Below are 20,559 nucleotides of genomic sequence, written 5' to 3' on the forward strand. Positions count from 1 at the left end.
TACATCCTTTTCGCCACTTATCTGATGCTCCACACACATTTCTCCCTCTCTCTCTCTCTCTCTCTCTCTCTCTCTCTCTCTCTCTCTCTAATACCAGAAAGGCAATATATTTCTCCTCCGCGCTGGGATCTTCATGTACCTCTGCAGTAATTTTTATTGCAATATTTTCCCTTGTTGCCTGTATCTTTTTTCTCTGCCTTTTGGGGACAGAGAAGAGAGAGAGAGAGAGAGAGGGAGAGAGGAGAAAGAGGGAGTGGGGTGTCATCCTCGTTCTCTGCCCCACTATTCCTGGACAGTGTTTATTTGGTTTTCTCTTACATTTCTTGTTCGTTGGTGTATTTTTTTTATTTCTCTTTCTCCTTCTCTTTCTCTTTCTTTTTCTCGAGTTATGTGTCTCTTCCTATTTCACTTCTCATCTCCTTTTTCGTAGTTATAAAGAATATTCGATTTACTTTGTTCTTTTTTAGGGCCTGTTTTTGTCTCTCTCTCTCTCTCTCTCTCTCTCTCTCTCTCTCTCTCTCTCTCTCTCTCTCTCTCTCTCTCTCACGTGCAGTAAAATATCAAATCGAGTCTTTTTTTATTGCAATAACTTTTACTCTCTCTTTCGGTGAATACGTGTTGTCTAACCACCTCCCACCCTCTCCCTCTCTCCCGCTCCCTCTCCCTCTCCCTCTCTCCCTGACGTACATTTTCATTTCCATTTCACTACCTTACACGTGTCAACTTTTGTATATCTCTTTTATATATATTTTTTTAACAATAGATTCACGTTCCCAATGGCTCAATTTCATCCACTCTGAACTCTTTCCCCTCATATGGATTTTCAAAGAGCGACGGAAAACCTCCTTAAACTGTCGATAACTATGGACCAAAAGGGATAAAGGGAATGGAGCTTCAGTGTAATAGAGAAAACATGTGGGAAATAAATATATAAAACTGAGATATATGTATTCAAGGGGTGTAGAGGTAGAGGGGGAGGGATGGGGAAAGAGGAGGGAAGAGGGGATGGGGAGGAAGAGGGTGAGATGAAGAGGGAGAGAGAGAGAGAGAGAGAGAGAGAGAGAGAGAGAGATGAGGTCAAAAACAGAGAAATAGAGACAGAAAGATAACAAAACAACAGAGAGATAGAAATACACACACACACACACACACACACACACACACACACACACACACACACACACACAGACACACACACACATAAAACAGACGGCAAAACAAAAAAGAAACACACACAAAAACACAAAAATAAAACAAAAACAACAATAACAAACACACAAAACCATCACCCACGAAACACAAACGTAAAAAGAGAAGAAAAATACATAAATCAATTGAAACAAGAGAAGAAAACACAAAAAGCAAACCAATCCAACCTTTACAAAACCACATTTTCTTTTTTGCAAGAGAGAAGAGAGCAAGGGTAACAAAATATTAAAAAAAAGGCCCACAAGGGAGAAAAATGACACGAAGTGGGTAAAAACACTGTGACATCTTTACCTTTCACTTGATGGGCACGCAAATGTCCTAGAAATCCTACCCAATGCCTCACTAGGGTCCTTTTTTAAGAAACATTTTACTCTCTCACCACAACTATTTTCCAAGGCCTCAGTTATGATTAGCGGGATTTTCAATAGTGTTTCTCCAGTTAATGAGGAAGAAATCATGTCATTCTGCCTTTAGAACCATAAAAATCTCCTCAAAAGGTTCTGTTCTCTCACCACGGTTATTTTCCAAGGCTCAGATATGATTAGCGTGGTTTTCAAGACTGTTTTTATGTTGATAATGTAGAAATCGTATCACTCTGCCTCTAGAACCATAAAAATGTCCTTAAAAACTCTCTTTTCTCACACAAGTACTATTTCCTAAGGCCACAGATATGATTACCGGGGTTTTCAAGAGTGTATCTCCACTTACAAATGTAGGAATCTTGTCAATCTACCTCTAGAACCATAAAAATGTCCTTAAAAACGCTCTTTTCTCTCAGCAAGACTATTTCCTAAGGCCACAGATATGAATAAGGGGGTTTTCAAGAGTGCATCTCCAGATACAAATGTAGAAATCTTGTCATTCTGCCTCTAGAACCATAAAAACGTCTTTAAAACGCTCTTCTTTCACCAAGATTATTTTCCAAGATCGTAGATATAATTAGCGGAGTTTTCAAGAGTGTTTCTCCAGTTAATAATGCAGATACCGTGTCACTCTGCCTCTAGAACCATAAAATAACCTTAAAAAAATAAAGCCTTATGAAATAGTGGAGGCAAAGCAGAGAAGTGGTTGAAAATACGAGCTTAGGACACAAGAGACACACGTGGTAACTAAAGGTGAAGGAAAAGACATTGACAGACACACACCGAGAAAGAGATTGAGGAGATAAAAAGCGATAGAAAAGAGAGAGAGAGAGAGAGAGAGAGAGAGAGAGCACAACTCGGCACAATAAAAGAAGACACACGCCAACACACAAAGAAACAGGAATTGAAATACAAATCACAATAGGAAAAGAATACAAAGACTGACACTGTAAGAGAGAGAGAGAGAGAGAGAGAGAGAGAGAGAGAGAGAGAGAGAGAGAGAGAGAGAGAAATGCATATATGTGATGATCAAATGTGTTAAGAAAGAGGGAAACAAAGAGAGAGAAAAGAAGAAAAAAGAAAAGGAACTGATGAAATGGAAAAAAAATATGAGCTGAGTAGAGAGAGAGAGAGAGAGAGAGAGAGAGAGAGAGAGAGAGAGAGAGCAGGGAATAGAGAAGAACAGCAATGAATAGCAGACGAAGGAAGGAAAAGGAAAGGAAACGAAAGAAAGATAACAACTTGATGGATGGGAAAAGGGCGAGAGAGAGAGAGAGAGAGAGAGAGAGAGAGAGAGAGAGAGAGAGAGAGAGAGAGAGTAAAATAACAAAGGAAACATTATAAAAACAAAACGTTGTGTGGGATTCACTCAAACGGAGATAAGAAAGTGAGAGAGAAGTAAAGAAAGATAAGAGAGAAAGCGAGTGAGATAGAGAACGTAAGAGAGAGACAGGAATAGAATTAAAATATCCGTGAAGCGTTCCAAGAATATATTCATCCTCTCTCTCTCTCTCTCTCTCTCTCTCTCTCTCTCTCTCTCTGTATATCTACCTATCTATCTATTTACTTTTGTATCTATCTTTCTATCCATCTATCTCTATTTATCTTTATCTCTTTATCCTCTCAAACAAGTCAGTATTACCAATCAAAAAAGGAAAAATAAAAAATAGACTATAGAATATAATACATCAACAAGGTTTCCCTCCACGCTGTGTTGGCAATACTGTGCGGCACGTGGGGAGAGGGATGGGCCGCGTCTGGCTACACTGCATGCCTACTGTGTTACTCAGGCCAAGTTATGGATTTCCAGTGCATGGCATCGTTTTGTTTTCCTGAATGTATTGGCAATAGTTATTACTCGCCACACTCCAGACTCCTTTTTTTCACCGTGTTATATTTTGTCCCTCCCAGTTTTCCTTTTTGGGGAAAAGTAGATGTTTTTCTTCTTTTTTTTATTTTTCATTGTCTTCTTTGATAAACATTTGCTTTTTTTTTTACTATTTTCGTATCTTGCTTTATTTTCAGTGTTATGATTTGTCCCTTCCATTTTTTTTCTTTTTATACTTTTTTCCTTTCATTTATCAGTATTTTCCTACTTCCGTTTCATTTATTTTCATGTTTTGCTTCTTTTTTTCAGTGTTATATTTTGTCCCCTTCCATTTTTCCTTTTTTTCATTTTTTTAATTAGATATGATTATTTTTCATTTTTATCTTTTATTTCTCTTCGTTTATCAGTATTTGTCTATTTCTTCTTTTTCAATTACTTTCATATTTTGCTTTATTTTTTACTGTGTTATATATTGTCACATGATTTTTTTTTTTTTTTTTAGTATATACATGTCTTTTTTCTTCTTCTCTTTCTTCTGTTGTCTTCGTTTATTAGTGTTTCCCTACTTCTTTTTCATATATTTCTTCTTTTTCAGTGTTATTTTTTTGTCTCCCAGTTTACCTTTTTTTTTTTGAAGTGTGGAGCGAAGATATGATTTTTCTTCTTTATTTTTTATTGTCTTCTTTTATCAATATTTCCTTATTCCTTTTTTTTCCTTCTATTTCAATGTTATATTTTTCTTTTCCATATTTCGTTTTTTTTTCATTTCTTTTAAGCAGATATTTTTTTCTTTATTTCTATCCTTTATTTGCCTTCGTTTATCAGAATTTTCCTACTTCTTTCAATTACTTTCATATTTTTTCTTTTTTTCTCGTTTTCTCAAATTGGTATGGTAATATTTAGGTTTTTCCATTTCCATTCTTTCATTCCTTCCGTATTTTGTTGCCTATAGATTTTTTTTTCTACTTTCAGATCAGTAAGAGACATTTTCTATCTTTGTATGAGGTAATTTTCACATTTTTTTTCTTCATCCTCGTAGTGTCTTTTTTATTTTATTACTTTATTACTTTTATTACTTTATTTTTTTATTTACTTTTTTTTCAATTGTTACCACCTTATTTCTGTTTTTATTCATTTATCAACACGTTACTTTTCCTTCATTATCAACAATTTATTTCTTTATTCTGTTCTCAACACCTAACTCTCAACACCTCACTACTTCTTGTTTCAATTTACAACACCATACTCCTTTATTCAATTGTCAACACCTCATCTCTTTTAATCAACTGTCAACACCTTACTTTACCTTCATTCAATTTTCAACACCTTAGTCATTTATTAATTTCTCAACATCTCATTTTTCCTCATGTCAGTTCTCAACACGTTACTTATCTACTCAACTGTCAACACCGTATTTCTCCTTCATCCACTTGTCAACTCCTCATTTCTACGGTCAAAACCTAACATCTTCTTTATTCAATTCGCAATACCTCACTTCCCCTTCATTCAATTGTGTAACACGTTTAAAAGACGAGTTTTCAGACACCTCTAAACCCACAATGGTTCTTTCTTTCAATTTATCCGCTCCTCTTTTTATTGGTCGTGAGGGGAGAGACTTTTTATTTCCTTTCTTTCCCTTAAACTTTACCTCCAGCCTGCCTTTCTCCTACATTGAAAGGCGTTAAATCCCTCAAAGCGAACCGAACCTAAGCTAACAATGAATTACTCTAAAAATGCATTATATTTCGAGGTATTGCTTGGTGCTATAAGGAAATATATAAAGTTATACACAAATTTTATCTTTAATGTTCATTTAAGAAAGTAGAATTTGATACAGTAACTTCAGCGTGTAGTTTCTTAATTAGTGAGCGGTTGAGGGAAGAAAGGGGAAGGAAAGGGAGAAGGAGGAGGAGGAGGAGGAGGAGGAGGAGGAGGAGGAGGAGAAGGAGGAGGAGGAGGAGGAGGAGAGAGCAAGAGAAGGAAAGAGGAAAAAAGGGAATGAGAAGGAAAAAGAAAAGGAGAAAGAGAAGACGGAGGAGGAGAAGGAGGAAGAGAATAAGGAGAAAGAAAAAGAGAAGAAGGAATAATTAGGAATCACAATAAATAAGAAGAGAAACAGACATATCAACAAAAACAACAATAAAAGTAGCATTCACTAATTATATAAAGAACAAAAACACGAAAAAAGGAACAAGAACAAAAAAAAACAATAAGAAAAATGGGATAAAAAACTAGAGAGAGAGAGAGAGAGAGAGAGTGTGTGTGAATGTGTGTGTGTGTGTCTCTCCCCATTATGAGTGTTTATCACGTATCACACCCTCACATTTTCCACCTCATATTACCTCCTTTCCTCCCCTCACTTGTCTCCCTCCCCTCTCACCTTACCTTCCCTTTCCCCTCTTCTCCCCTCACTCTTCTTGTGGGTTCATGGAAAGGAGGAAACTTAAGGGAGAAAGAAAAACTGATAAATGAGGAAGAGGGTCCAGTGATAAGGAAGATATGATAAGGAGAGATAAGGAAGAGGGGAGAAAAGCAAGAGAGAGAGAGAGAGAGAGAGAGAGAGATTCTGTCGTCGCTGTAATACGTGATTTCTCTCTTCTATTTTGACAGGGGACCCACGTGTTTGGAGAGAGAGAGAGAGAGAGAGAGAGAGAGAGAGAGAGAGAGAGAGAGAGAGAGAGAGAGAGAGAGAGAGAGAGAGACTGTGCGGAATATTAATGATGCCTACCACACAAGAGAAAAAGAGGAAGCAAAGGAGACAACGAGAGAGAGAGAGAGAGAGAGAGAGAGAGAGAGAGAATGTTATTGTCTCTCCTCTTATCTCCATCACGGTGACATGATAAGAATCCTTCTCTCAAACGAGGCTCTCAAAATGAAATTCCATCTGTGTTTCTCAATATTTGCATATCTTACGTTTTCTTCCTTCTCCGTTATTCGCAAATTACTCTTTACTGAATTATCTTTTAGTTTAGTTTACCTCTCTCTCTCTCTCTCTCTCTCTCTCTCTCTCTCTCTCTCTCTCTCTCATTAAAGACGACATCATAGAAACGCTTTTTTTCTCACTCTCTTTTTCTTTCATTCTATTCTTCTTCAGTGACAACACAAATAACACATCTTTCCATCCTCCTCCTCCTCCTCCTCCTCCTCCTCTTCCTTCTCCCCCTCCTTCTTTTCTTCCTCCTCCTACTCCTATTCTTCTTTTTCTCAGTAATCAATAACCTCAATCCTTTTCTTCGTTCCCTCGTTCTTTCTTTCTTTCAGTGTTACTCTCTTTCACTATCTCACGCACTTCCTCTCTCTCTCTCTCTCTCTCTCTCTCTCTCTCTCTCTCTCTCTCTCTCTCTCTCTCTCTCTTTCAGTGGACACTCGCTCACGTGTTGCATAATTATTTGAAGGACCTTGTTAAGATTAATGACTGCAACTTTACGAGAGAGAGAGAGAGAGAGAGAGAGAGAGAGAGAGAGAGAGAGAGAGAGAGAGAGAGAGAGAGAATAACAACTCACACGTATTAAACTCTAAAAAACAAAATTGAAAATAAAAATAAACAAAACATACACAAAACACGAAATTACAAGAGAACCTGGCCAAAGAAAACGAAAATTGGGACCAGTTAATACACGCGGAAAGAAAATGGGAGGAAGGAAATAGAGAAAATGAGATTCGGGGGATGGAGAGGAGACTGAGGCGGAGGACCAGCGAGAAAGGAAATATGGAGGAGGAGAAGGAGGAGAGGAGGAGGAGGAGGAGGAAGAGGAGGAGGAGGAGGAGGAAGAGGAGAAAGCGCTCAGAAAGTGTCGCAATTCCCTGTTCTATCCTCGATCCCCTCCCACCCCAAACTTTACTTGATTAAACTCTCCCTTTACTAAATTATTGTTACTTCCGTCCCCCGCCGCTACTCCACGCCAAAACAGGAAAATTCACGCAGCCTGTTTGTCCTCAATTCCCCTCACACACTTTCCTAATTCCGCAAAAAATTGAAAAAAATATATATTGCTTTCTTGTTTTATATTTGTGAGTTTTTCAAGGTCTTTATATATACAGGTGAAAATTTACCCGTTTTATTTTTCTCTTTCAATTTTTGTAAACCTCATTGGTGTTTCTGAATTATATATCAAGAGGGTTTGATTTCTATTATTTTCATATTTCAAAGGTTATTTTCATTTATTAGTATTAGAATATTAAAACAAAATCTTCTTGTTCACTTATCAAAATTGCATTACACATTAGTATATTAACCCCTTCAGTACTGGGACGCATTTTTACCATGATTTTTGGGTGTGATTTGACGATTTTATTTAAGAAGGGTCTATGGAGATCAGAAGATTAATGGCTAGAGTCTTCACTATTTTCATTCCCACATACGTTTCTGAAGCTGTATAAAATCACCAAATAGTAACCAGAATAAATAAGAAAACAGGAGTTAGGACAGTCTTTTGTGGTATATCTCGTTATCTTGTATACGTAGAGAAGGATCTTATTTCTTTATCAGCCGCCGTGGTACAGTGGAACCATGCGTGCTTTGGGGTCCGAGGGGTCTCCAAGCGCACGGGTTCGAATCCTGTCCACGGTCCGAGTGTAGGTTGGGCTTCCTCACTCGGGGCAATGGTTTCCTAGCGGGTGGGTTTTGGGATAGGAGGTACCCCAAAAAGTATCCTCTTTAGCCCAGAAATTCCCGTGAAAAGCCAACATGGTATAAATAAAATTAAAAAAAAACTGTAGATACTCAAGTCCTTCGTTTCAGGTCAGCAACAAAAACCTTGAGGGAAGTTTCAAGAATTCGTTAGACTTAGAAGTGGCTGTTCTTTCATAGCATTACATAACCGCTACATGATATACTCACTACACTCTACATTACAATATCTTATATAAACAAAACCGGCTTGATATTGACACACACACACAGATACACACACACACACACACACACACACATGCATGCCATCCTCCCATTCATCCCTTCACACAGGCACACTGAACAGCCTCTCACTCACTCTCTCTCTCTCTCTCTCTCTCTCTCTCTCTCTCTCTCTCTCTCTCTCTCTCTCTCTCTCTCTTCCTGCACACTCGACTAGAACAAGCAGCTGACTCAGAATTTTCCTTCCCTTCCTCAGTTCCCTCTGCCAAGATTCTGGGCCTCTCGGAGCGTTACGTGGATAGAGGCTCGACCATCAACCTCACCTGTATCATCAACTTCAACCCAGAGTCACCCACGGAGATCTTCTGGTACCACAATAACAAGGTGAGGTGGCGGTGGTGGTGGTGGTGGTAGTGGTGGTGGTGAAGACATGATAGGGAAAATAAAAGAATAAGTGAATAAAACATAAATAAACAATAAGTATATGAGAGAGAGAGAGAGAGAGAGAGAGAGAGAGAGAGAGAGAGAGAGAGAGAGAGAGAGAGAGAGAGAGAGAGAGAGAGAGAGAGAGAGAGAGAGAGAGAGTTTATTATTCTCGAGAGGGTAATAGAAGGGAGAGGAACTAAAAGAGAAGAGAAGTGGAGGAAAGGATATGAAAGAGAAGGAAAACAGATGGAGAAATGGGAAAAATGTGAGAAATGAAACGCAGAGAGAGAGAGAGAGAGAGAGAGAGAGAGAGAGAGAGAGAGAGAGAGAGAGAGAGAGAGAATACAAAGTACATTAAAACTATACCTTCATTTTATTCATTTCCAGTATAAACAAGACTATGAAACATCACAATTGCACCCACTCACATTTCCTCCTTTGTCTTTCACCGATTAATTTTCAAAACCTAATAAAAACACAAATAACAAAAAATTTACCCTTTTTTTCCCTTTCTAATAAATGAATAAAGAAAAGTTAGACATAACCAGCAAAAAATGACTTAAGTTCCTCCTTCTGCTACTCCTTCAGGTTATCAACTACGACAACCGCGACAGTCGTGTTAGCGTCATCACGGACAGAGGCACCGTCACCAAGACCATCCTGCTGATTCACGATGCCCATGACGCCGCCACAGGCACCTACTCCTGCGTGCCCTCCCTCTCCGCCACCGCCTCCGTCAGGATACACATTCTCAACGGTGAGCACCTCGGTGCGTGAAGCGAAAAAAAGGTGCTGGTTTGTGTGGGTGTGTGTGTGTTGTGTGTGTGTGTGGGTGGGTGGGTGGGTGGGTGGTGTGTGTCTATCTGTGTGTGTTTGTGTCTGTGTGTCTGTGTGTGTGTGTGTGTGTGTCTGTATGTCTGTGTGTGTGTGTATGTTTGTAGTTTGCGGATTGGTGTTTGATGTAGTAGTGGTTGAAAAGTAACTGTAGTGGTAATATTGGTGTTGGTGGTAGTAGTAGTAGTAGTAGTAGTAGTAGTAGCAGTAGCAGTAGCAGTAGCAGTAGCAGTAGCAGTAGCAGCAGTAGTAGTAGTATTAGTAAGAGCAGCAAAAGCAACAAATCCATAAGCAAATAACGCCTTAACGACGTCACATACACACACACACACACACACACACACACACACACACACACACACACACACACACACACACACACACACAAGAGAGAGAGAGAGAGAGAGAGAGAGAGAGAGAGAGAGAGAGAGAGAGAGAGAGAGAGTAGGAACTAAATTCATAACCTCATCAAAGCAACGTCAAGATTAATATTACACAACTATGAAATATTTACCAAAGAAAGCTTGGGACGCGAGTAATATAGAATGCTCTTAAAGAATTGAATGACTAATGTGTTAAGTATGATGGCGGTGGTGGTGGTGGTAGTGGCGGTAAGACATTTGGACAAAGAGATAGACAGACAGACAGACAGACAGACAGACAGACAAACAAACAGACAAATAGACACGAATAAACACAGACGAACACACAGATACAACACAAAACAAACACATAGATAAGCAAACACGATAAGTCAATATGAGGAAAGACAAACATATCAAGGGCGAGAGAGAGAGAGAGAGAGAGAGAGAGAGAGAGAGAGAGAGAGAGAGAGAGAGAGAGAGAGAGAGAGAGAGAGAGAGAGAGAGAAGTCTGGGAGACAGACAAACAGACTGACAGTCAGACAGACAGACAGACAGACAGACAAGCAGACAGATAGACAGACAGAAAGACAAACAAATATATATATAAACAGACATAGAGACTAACGCGTATTGACACTTTGCACTTCAGTATATTCGTAGAAACACTCCAACTGCACATCTGCCACACACACACACACACACACACACACACACACAAACACCCACACCTATATATACACACACACACACACACACACACACACACACACACACACACACACACTTCAGGAATAACACATGAGACACTCCACACTACCCCCACACCTGGAGCAGCGGTGTCAAAACCCAATTAACCCTTTGAAGGCCAGGTAATGATCAAGGGAGCAGCCAAGCCTCGCGCGGAGTGGCCACAAGCAACACTCGATTAGTGGCACCCGTTTCTGAGTGGAGGCCATGAGTGGGCGAAGGTCGTGGTGGTGGTGGTTGTGGTAGTGGTGATGGTGGTTATAGGTTTCTCGATATCTATATCCAGTTTCCTCCTCGTGTCTCTATTTGGTATCTGTGTGAGTTAAGATTTATTACTGTATTCTATTGATTTATGTATTTGTTATTTCTGATTATCAATTTATTATCGATTTTTCTTTCCTTTATCTTCGTCTTAGTGTGTGAACTTGGTGCTTTTATAATAACTGTTGTTTATTGGTTGTTTTTTTCGTCTTTATTATTCAAATTTGCAGTGTTTTCACCTGATCAGGTTTTCTTTTAGTGTTTCAGCTTCAGTTTTCAATATTTTCTACTTTTTATACTGCTCTTCTCAAAATACTAATTCTACTTCACAACGTATTTAATATCTTTTTTCATATTTCTGTGCGTTATCGAGTTTGCTTTTGGTATTTCTTTATGACATAGGAGGGACTCTGGCCAACGAATACCAGAACTTACAAAAAATGACCCGCTGCGGTGCCAGAATCTAAGGAAGACTGCCAAAAGGATTATCCAATATCGGAGAAGTCTTGAAGTTAATATTCTCATCTGACCTCATGCCTTTATCTTATCATCAATTGGATTTACTTTCTAATAGAATGGATTTCCTTTTGATTTATGTTATTAGTCTTATATGAATTTACTATTAATATTATTTATTTGTACTTATCATTGTTTTCTTGTCTTCAACATCTTGGTATTTGTAATTATTTTTTTATCTAACCTTATTTGTATTTATTTTTACTATATCAGGATAAAATTTTAATTAATTCATTCATAGACGCATTTAACCCCTTCAGTACTGGAAAGCATTTTTACTTCGATGTTTTTGTGTGATTAGACGATTTAATTTGCATTAGGAAGGGTCCATGGAGGTCAGCAGTTTAATAGCCAGAGTCTTCACTATTTTAATCTCTCACTTGAATTTCTGAGGTTGCATCAAATCGCCAAATAGGAACCAGAATGAATATTATAATGCGTCATGGTACTGAAAGGGTTGTTGATATTCTTTCCTAATTTTTTTTTCATTTTGTAATTCTAATCAAAACTTAGAATTTCTATTTATAACAAGGCATTCGATTCGTTTCCCTTTGGACTTTCTTCTCTTCTCATTAACTCGTATTCCAAATTGTCATCCTACACTCGCTATTTCACCTTCATAAACTAATATTTCCCAGACTTTTTCTCTCTCTTTTTTTTAACATAATTACTTTTAGCCAGGAGTACAACCAGGTATCAATTTCAATGCACTTTTTTTCTGCACATTTTCACCCACCCACCTCTTTTATCTTCACGTCACAATGTACACGAACAAAAAGTGAATTAAGCTCCATGTAATATCTCGTTATCTCGTGTATTATATTCCACCCCGCATTCATCAAGATTCCACCATTTTTTTTTCGGCCCATTACTGCACGACGCACGTATGATGTATGGTATATATTTGGTCGTGCGAATTGCTGGTCGATAATTTTACGTCAATGTTTATTATACGATATCAACATTGTCGCATAAAACACAGCAAATTATGGCCGTGATCTGACGCAGCTGCAACTCTGGCGTTAAAATTGTCAAACATATGTCCTTTTATTACTTTTTTGTTTTGGCTTAGTGTGTGTGTGTGTGTGTGTGTGTGTGTGTGTGTGTGTGTGTGTGTGTGTGTGTGTGTGTGTGTGTGTGTGTGTGTGTGTGTGTGTGTGTGTGTGTGTGTGTGTGTGTGCGCGCGCCACAAGACAAACAGAAATACCTGGTCAAAAATACAACATATAAACAAGGGGTAGAAATAAACGTATAATAATATATTTTTCAAGAGTCACACGTAACAACAACAACAACAACAAAAACAAAAGCGATCATAATAATAATAATAATAATAATAATAATAATAATAATAATAATAATAATGATAATAATAATAATAATTTCTTTACAGGAGAGACACCAGCCGCGATGCAGACCAATGGTGCCAACGCTGTATGTGGACCTCAGCGTTGGCAACACTTCTTCGGAGGCGTCCAACCCCTCCTCCTCCTCCTCCTCCTACTAGTTCTCGTTTCCTCTTCCTCCTCCTCCTCCTCCCCCTCCTCCTCCTTTCTCTCCATTCCGCCAGTGATGAAATAAAATACCACGCTGTTCCTTTGCTTTGTAAAGGACAGATAGAGTTAAAAGACTTTATTTCGGTGTCAAGTAATGTGTGTGTGTGTGTGTGTGTGTGTGTGTGTGTGTGTGTGTGTGTGTGTGTTCTCCCATTCCAAATAGCTAGCAAGATTGGCCTCATTCTAATCTTCATTGTGTGTGTGTGTGTGTGTGCGTGTGTGTGTGTGTGTGTGTGTGTGTGTGTGTGTGTGTGTGTGTGTGTGTGTGTGTGTGTGTGTGTGTGTGTGTGAGGCCATACACACAACAAACACACACACACACACACACACACACACACACACACACACACACACACACACACAGCACACACACACACACACACACGCACACACACTTTATGTCCCTTTGCCCTTACGATGGAAGAATGTGAAATTAAAAACTTTGTACAGATTTTACGTGACGCCGAGATGCGATCCATTCATTCTTATCAATCCTATGTCTGTGTGTGTGTGTGTGTGTGTGTGTGTGTGTGTGTGTGTGTGTGTGTGTGTGTGTAAAAAGAAAAACCCTTCAGAATTTTCACTGTACAAAAAACAAGACTAACAGACTGATGTATATACAAGGATTAAACCTAAGCTTTTCTTTTACCGTGCTTCAGAAAAACGATATAAATGGGTGTCATTTTATATATATACACACAATTTCCCTTCCTTCTCAGATATAAAAAAGTGGGTGACCTCTCTCTCTCTCACCCAACACAACGTAGCCACCCACCCACCCACCCACCAAAGAGCACCCCACACCCAGCAACCCCCACCAACCCAACACCGCCAGAGTAAAAAAAAAGCTAATAAAACATAAAACACTAACTTGGCTACTCACCAATACTACTCATCAATATATCACACGTAAAAAGAGAGAGAGGGAGTGAGAGAGGGAGAAGTAATAAAAGTTACCACAAGAGCGACACGTTTTCTTTGACAGTTTTATGGGGAGACAATTTTAAGGTGATGAATACATGCCAGTCATGGAGAGCTTTTTTTCTGATTAATTTCACTGCTCTGTCGTTCACCCAGTGCAGTGTGAGCTGACCTGATCACACTCCAGTTATATTATTAGTATACTTAAGTCACGTCAGCCGCGTCACTAGCTGTTATGGTATTAATAAGAAAAAGAATGAAATGAATATAAAAAAAAGTATATAAATAAATACATATAATACATACATATATCTATCATAAGTTTGAGTGAGCGGAGGTCCTTTGTAGTTTTTCCCTGTTTCTCCTTAGTCGTTGTTTCACTGACATAAAAAAAAAACTTTAGGTGTGGACTTTGTATATGAAAAAAAGGGTAAATTAAAATCTTTTGCTAGATGTGCTTTTCATTCCAATCCTGAAATTATACAAGTACTTTTTTTATTATTAACTAATACTGGGACACATTTCTACCTGAGAATTGTGTACGATAGACCATTTTACTGATATTAGGAAGTGTCTATACAGGTCTATACAGGTAAGAATAAGGCAACATTCTTCACTATTTTAATCCCCCACATAAGTTCCTGAAGCTGTATAAAACCACTGAATAGCAGAGTAAATATGGAAACGATTCATGGTACTCAAGGGTTTCATGAATATAAGATTTATTTTCCGTGAGAGTAAAAGTAGGCTATAATAAATTTTCATTTCGTTCTTAGAAACTCAATTACTTTCATCACCACTAATAAGATAATAACAGTAATGACAACACTCATCCTTCACACAACACTACATGCTTCTAACCACACATACATTCCTCATGCAAAATTAAAATTGAAAAACAAAAAAAAAAACAAAATAATGACTCTTATATCATCGGTGGAGTCTCCTTTTGACTACATATCTGGGGACAAGCACCTTAGTGGACCTTTTTATAATGTCAATTTTTATTTCCCTTGGGCGAATATCCTTACTAAATAAAGAAAATAAAAAAAACAATGGAAATTACTTCACCACAAAGAAAAAAGAGTACACTAATATTTTTTTCCTTCCACCAACACTATCTTAATAACAATGAGGAAAATAGAGAGGAAATTAGGCAACACACGGCATCACATCCAGTTCATAAAGGAAACACGTAACACAGCGACCTTTCCTCACACCATCACCTCCATCATCACAACACAAAAAGGAAGATATGGCGGCGCTCTATCACTGTCATGGCGCCTATCAACACCACCAGGCCGTCTTCTTCACCACCACCACCACCACCATCACCACCACCAACATCACCACCATTGCCAATCCAATATCACCTTCATCTTCTTTATCAACTAAGACTTTCCTCTCCTCAGCGGACTCATAAACCCTTTAGGGGACTACAGTTTATCACCTCTCTCTCTCTCTCTCTCTCTCTCTCTCTCTCTCTCTCTCTCTCAAAAAGTCATAAGGGGAATAGCGTGTGCGGTGTAAAGTAATATTTCACTCCCCTGCCAACTTTTCCAATATATGCCTCATGAACCCTCCCATTTATCCATCTACCGTCCACTTAACACTTAATTCCCAGCCGCTAAAGTGACCAGCTACTCTTGCCTCACAACCCTCACTTATACCAGGAAAAAGAGCCAATAAACTACTTAAGTAAAAAGCTAAATGGAAACTTCCCTCGACAGATGCCACTTCGGGTTCTCAGAGCAGAGATTGCGACACCAATAGCCATCGCCCACTGAGACATTCCCACACGTGATTGGCCGTCAATCAGTCACGTGACATACGCGCCAGCCAATCAGGTGAAGTGGCCGATAAGGAGTCTTCCCAAAATTATCGAGAAACTTTTATCGGTTCTGGAAATCTTTCAAATGTTCTAAATTTCTCTCAAGTGGGATGAAAGGCAGCAGATTCCAGGCAGTGCTTTCTAGTGTTTTAATATTTGAGTGGAGGAAAACTGTTGATAATTCATGTTATCATTAGTTTCATAATTTCTTCAGTTTGGAAGTATATTTTGTCTAGTTATAATTCATGTCTGCAAAATATCAGTAAGATTAACATCATAAACCATTTTACAAAATATATAATGTTTGTATGCAGAGTGTTCCTATTCAAAATTTCATAACAATTATTGATAACGTGTGTGTGTGTGTGTGTGTGTGTGTGTGTGTGTGTGTGTGTGTGTGTGTGTGTGTGTGTGTGCGTGTGTGTGTGAAACTATACTTTGGCGTCTCTGTCATGTACGTGTGTGCGTGGCAGTCATTCCGTCAGTTCACCACGGCGAGCACACCTGGCCACCACGCAAGGTCACCGCCACAACACACACCTGTCCACCAGTAATTAGCGGCGCGGGTCGCGGGAAAAACTCTATTGCGAGGAGGGAGAGTTAGTGAAACGCGGCTGGTGCACTGCGTAGAGTTGTGCCGCCACCGCCTCGCCGCCTTGCTTCGCCTCGCTGCCTGGCCGCGTCACGCCTCGCCCTGCATTATGCATGTTCATTGATTGTGTTGCTGGCGTGACGTAATGCAATCTTACTTGTTAACTCTCAATGGCAGACAGTTTGAATGTGCTGTGGCCTCAATGTATATACGTTTGTTGCGTGACCTGCTGTACCCTTGCTAATTTCTAATGGCGCCTCAGGTACCTAAATGTAATTGTGTAACTGAAGGTCATGACATTACGGTGATGAGATACGAGCATGATAACAATAACAAACCAGACCAGTGTTTCTTTAGAATGTTTAAGTATATATACCTAGAGATAATACCTATACGCAGATATCAACCACTAACAATATTTCATTAACCTTAAGAAGCCAAGCTGTTTTATCACTTAACGTAACTCTCACTCCTTATTACCATCCATCACACACACAATTTTCATAACATATACAAAAGCTAACATTACATATACTCTATTTCCCTAAATTACACTACATGAAGCTAAAATCCAATTACTTATATTGCACCAAATGACTCTAAAGCTTTATCAAAAACACACAACTAAGGATGTAATGCACAAATCCACGTAGTAATCCATTAGAGAGATCACCACTCAATTACATCTATGAACTTGTAACCTCTGAGTTGCCCAGGAGCAGTAAGATCACTACTACAATATACTGTTCTAACACTAAATAAAAACTCTCTCTCTCTCTCTCTCTCTCTCTCTCTCTCTCTCTCACCTGTCACTAATAAGCCTCAGGTGAGCCTCAGGTGAGCAGATAACGTTCTTACTTTCTACCTCGATGATTTCCTTTTATCAGATGTTTCCCTTCCCTTCATCTCTACGCACCAGCAGCACAGCGGCCTGACAAGTCTCGTTCGATCTGGTCAGCGTGCACAAAGGGAATCGAACTCTCTTCATTAAGGAAAAAGGGGGTTTCTTTCTCATTTTTCTCTTCTTTTTTTGCCTCACTTGTGTGCTGAAGCCTGTACAGGAAATGAAAAAAGGCTCAGATCTTATTGGATACTCGCCCTGGGGTACTGTGTGACTTCAGGATTTTCTTTTACTTTTTCTATTACTAGTTTGCACGTGGAAAGAAATAGTAGTGGTAGTAGTAGTAGTGGTAGTTGTAGTAGTAGTAGTAGTAGTAGTAGTAGTAGCAGTAGTAATAGAAGTACAAGAACAAGAATAATAACAACAACAACAACAAGCACAACAACAACAGCAACAAAAAAACAACAACAACAAAACAACAAAAAGAACAAGAAACGTAGTAGTAGTAGTAGTAGTAGTAGTAGTAGTAGTAGTAGTAGTAGTAGTAGTAGCAGCAACAATAACTCGCAGATATGAGATGATAAACAAGATGCAAACTAAAGATAACAAAACTCGAGGTGAATATAAAGAGACACCCTTATTCAATTTCACCCCAACTCAAAAGAAAACTGGTTATAAGTACAATATTAGATTCCATTCCAGGTAAACAGGTAAGTGGAAATAAGTACTGAAGGTTATAAGAAAAATATTGCGACATTTTTCCGTCTCTTTATTGGGAAATGTAATGTTGTTGGGAAAAATTGAAGTACTATTCCAGGAAATACAATGAAATAAACTGATATTACGTTGAGAATATAAAGTAGTTGATGCGAGTTTATGAAGACATTTCCTTAATGTATTTTAGCAGGTAGGAATGGCGTGGAAAAACAAATACAAGGAGGAGACATACTCTAACACACTCCACATAATACACACTCCACACAACACTAGTACCAAAATATTAATCCTTTCTCTTCACATTTTCTCTTACCTTTTACAATTCCATCATACCCGCGACATACTTTTAAACACAAATACAACGGCAATACGAAAAAAACACTCGAAAACAAAAAAATAAAGCACACATCAAAACAGCAAGTAAAAGAGGCAAGCAAGGAAGCAAGGAAGTAAGAAAGAAAGCAAGCAGGAGCAAGCAGAAAGCAGAAAACACAAACCTAATCAACAAAACATCCACAAAACAACGAAAAAAATCAAAACACCAGACACCATCAAATAAAGTAAGCAAGATAGTAAGCAAACAAGCAGGAACAAGCAGAGAGCAGAGAGACAAGCCCCACCAACAAAACATCCACAAAAAAAACAATTAAAAAGGCCAAAACACCACACACACATGCAAACAAAACAAATAAGAAAGTAAGCAAACAAGCAGGAACAGGCAAAGAGCATTAACAAAAGGAAAAAAAAAATCTAAACACAACAAATAAAAGTAAACAAAAGTAAAAAAGTAAGCAAACAAGCAGGAACAAGCAGAGAGCAGAGAACACAAACTTCACCACAGATTCCAATATACACCTTCCCTCTTGCACCACACCCAAACGTCAACGCCAGAATTAATTACAGGTGAAACACTCATCAATTTTCCAGAGACAAAGTGAAGCGCCATTAGGGAGAACAGTTTTAAAGCCCCGGTTGGACATACTAAAGCTTTCTCCAGCACCAGATTTGCAACACTCTTGAACCTGAGAGAGAGGTAGAGGGAGTGAGAGGGAGGGAGAGTATAATTGATAAAGGAAGATAAAAGGGAGAGTACTCGTGATGACAGAGGGGAAAAGGGACTCAAAGGGGGAAGGAATCAAGGGCACTGGGGGTAAGGGAGATGGAAAGGAAGAGGGGAAAGGGAGAGGGGAAAGGGAGAAGAGAAGCAAGAAGGAAAAGAGAGAGGAGTGTGTGTTATAATGAAAGGAAGGTAAAAAGAAAGATGGAGGGAATGAAAGAGTACTATAAATGAAGGAAGAAATTATAATAAAGGTGAGAGAGACGAGAGAGAGAGAGAGAGAGAGAGAGAGAGAGAGAGAGAGAGAGAGAGAGAGAGAGAGAGAGAGAGAGAGAGAGAGAGAGAGAGAGAGAGAGAGACCACAGAAAACGTGGGATATTGGACTCGAGGGAAGGAGAGAGAGAGAGAGAGAGAGAGAGAGAGAGAGAGAGAGAGAGAGAGAGAGAGAGAGAGAGAGAGAGAGAGAGAGAGAGAGAGAGTGTTACTGATATAGGTTTCTCTTGATATTTGTCTTTGCATCCAACTCACGTTCACCCTAAGGCGAATATCACCCTTGGCTCTCTCTCTCTCTCTCTCTCTCTCTCTCTCTCTCTCTCTCTCTCTCTCTCTCTCTCTCTCTCTCTCTAATCTCGTCCACTATCCAGTTTTCCCTCTCCAGTTACCCATTTCCTTCATCTCTCTCTCTCTCTCTCTCTCTCTCTCTCTCTCTCTCTCTCTCTCTCTCTCTCTCTCTCTCTCTCTCGTTGTCTGTATGCCTCGTATCTTTTATTTATCTGGCTTTGTATGAGAGAGAGAGAGAGAGAGAGAGAGAGAGAGAGAGAGAGAGAGAGAGAGAGAACAACAGCCATATATTGCAACAAAACCTTGACAAACAAACACATAAAAAGTTGAAAAATATAAAACCTAAAAGTGGGCAGTTATATAAAAACAATAACAACAACAACAACAACGACAACAACATCAAGAACAGCAACAATAACAACAACAACAATAAGAACAACAATAAGAACAACAACAACAATAACAACAATAACTACTACTACTACTACTACTACTACTACTACTACTACTACTACTACTACTCCAATAATAATAATAATAATAATAATAATAATAATAATAATAATAATAATAATAATAATACGAGTAAAAATACAACAAGAGCAACAACAATAACAATAACAATAACATCCACTACAACTACTACTACTGCTATTACTACTACTACTACTACTACTACTACTACTACTACTACTACTACTACTACTACTACAACAACAACAACAACAACAACAACAAACACACACTCATCATTCACAAACATAAAACGGAAGATGTCTTTTTTTGAGTATATGAAAAACAAGGGCGAATAAAAATTGAAAGTACAATAAATATGGAAACGCGGAACATTTCACTCATCCACTCAGAAAAATAACAAAGATAAATGAAAATATAAATAAAAACTAAAATATAAAAAAACATACAGACACACATAATGAAAAAAGTATTGATATATTAACTCCAGTACAAGAACACATTTTTACCTTGAGTTTTGGGTATAATTAGACGATTTTATTGATATTAGGAAGGGTCTACGGAGATCAGAAGATTAATGACCAGAGTCTTCACTATGCTAATCCC

General features: G+C 38.6%; 1 protein-coding gene across 2 annotated transcripts in view; it reads left to right on the forward strand.

Moving 5' to 3' along the window:
- LOC123511905 (zwei Ig domain protein zig-8-like) overlaps positions 1-13,092 on the forward strand; it is a 300,528-nt gene extending 287,436 nt beyond the window's left edge. Inside the window, exons 5-7 of one of the 2 annotated variants that reach the window (XM_045267980.1) lie at positions 8,511-8,638; positions 9,269-9,449; positions 12,797-13,092. In XM_045267980.1, coding sequence (XP_045123915.1) covers positions 8,511-8,638; positions 9,269-9,449; positions 12,797-12,984 — 497 coding nt within the window. In that variant the 3' untranslated portion in view covers positions 12,985-13,092. The remainder of the gene's footprint in view (positions 1-8,510; positions 8,639-9,268; positions 9,450-12,796) is intronic. The other variant, XM_045267989.1, reaches the window with a different exon arrangement.
- The last annotated feature ends 7,467 nt before the right edge of the window (positions 13,093-20,559 follow it).

This window comes from Portunus trituberculatus, chromosome 4 (assembly GCF_017591435.1).
Source record: "Portunus trituberculatus isolate SZX2019 chromosome 4, ASM1759143v1, whole genome shotgun sequence".
Taxonomy (NCBI): domain Eukaryota; kingdom Metazoa; phylum Arthropoda; class Malacostraca; order Decapoda; family Portunidae; genus Portunus; species Portunus trituberculatus.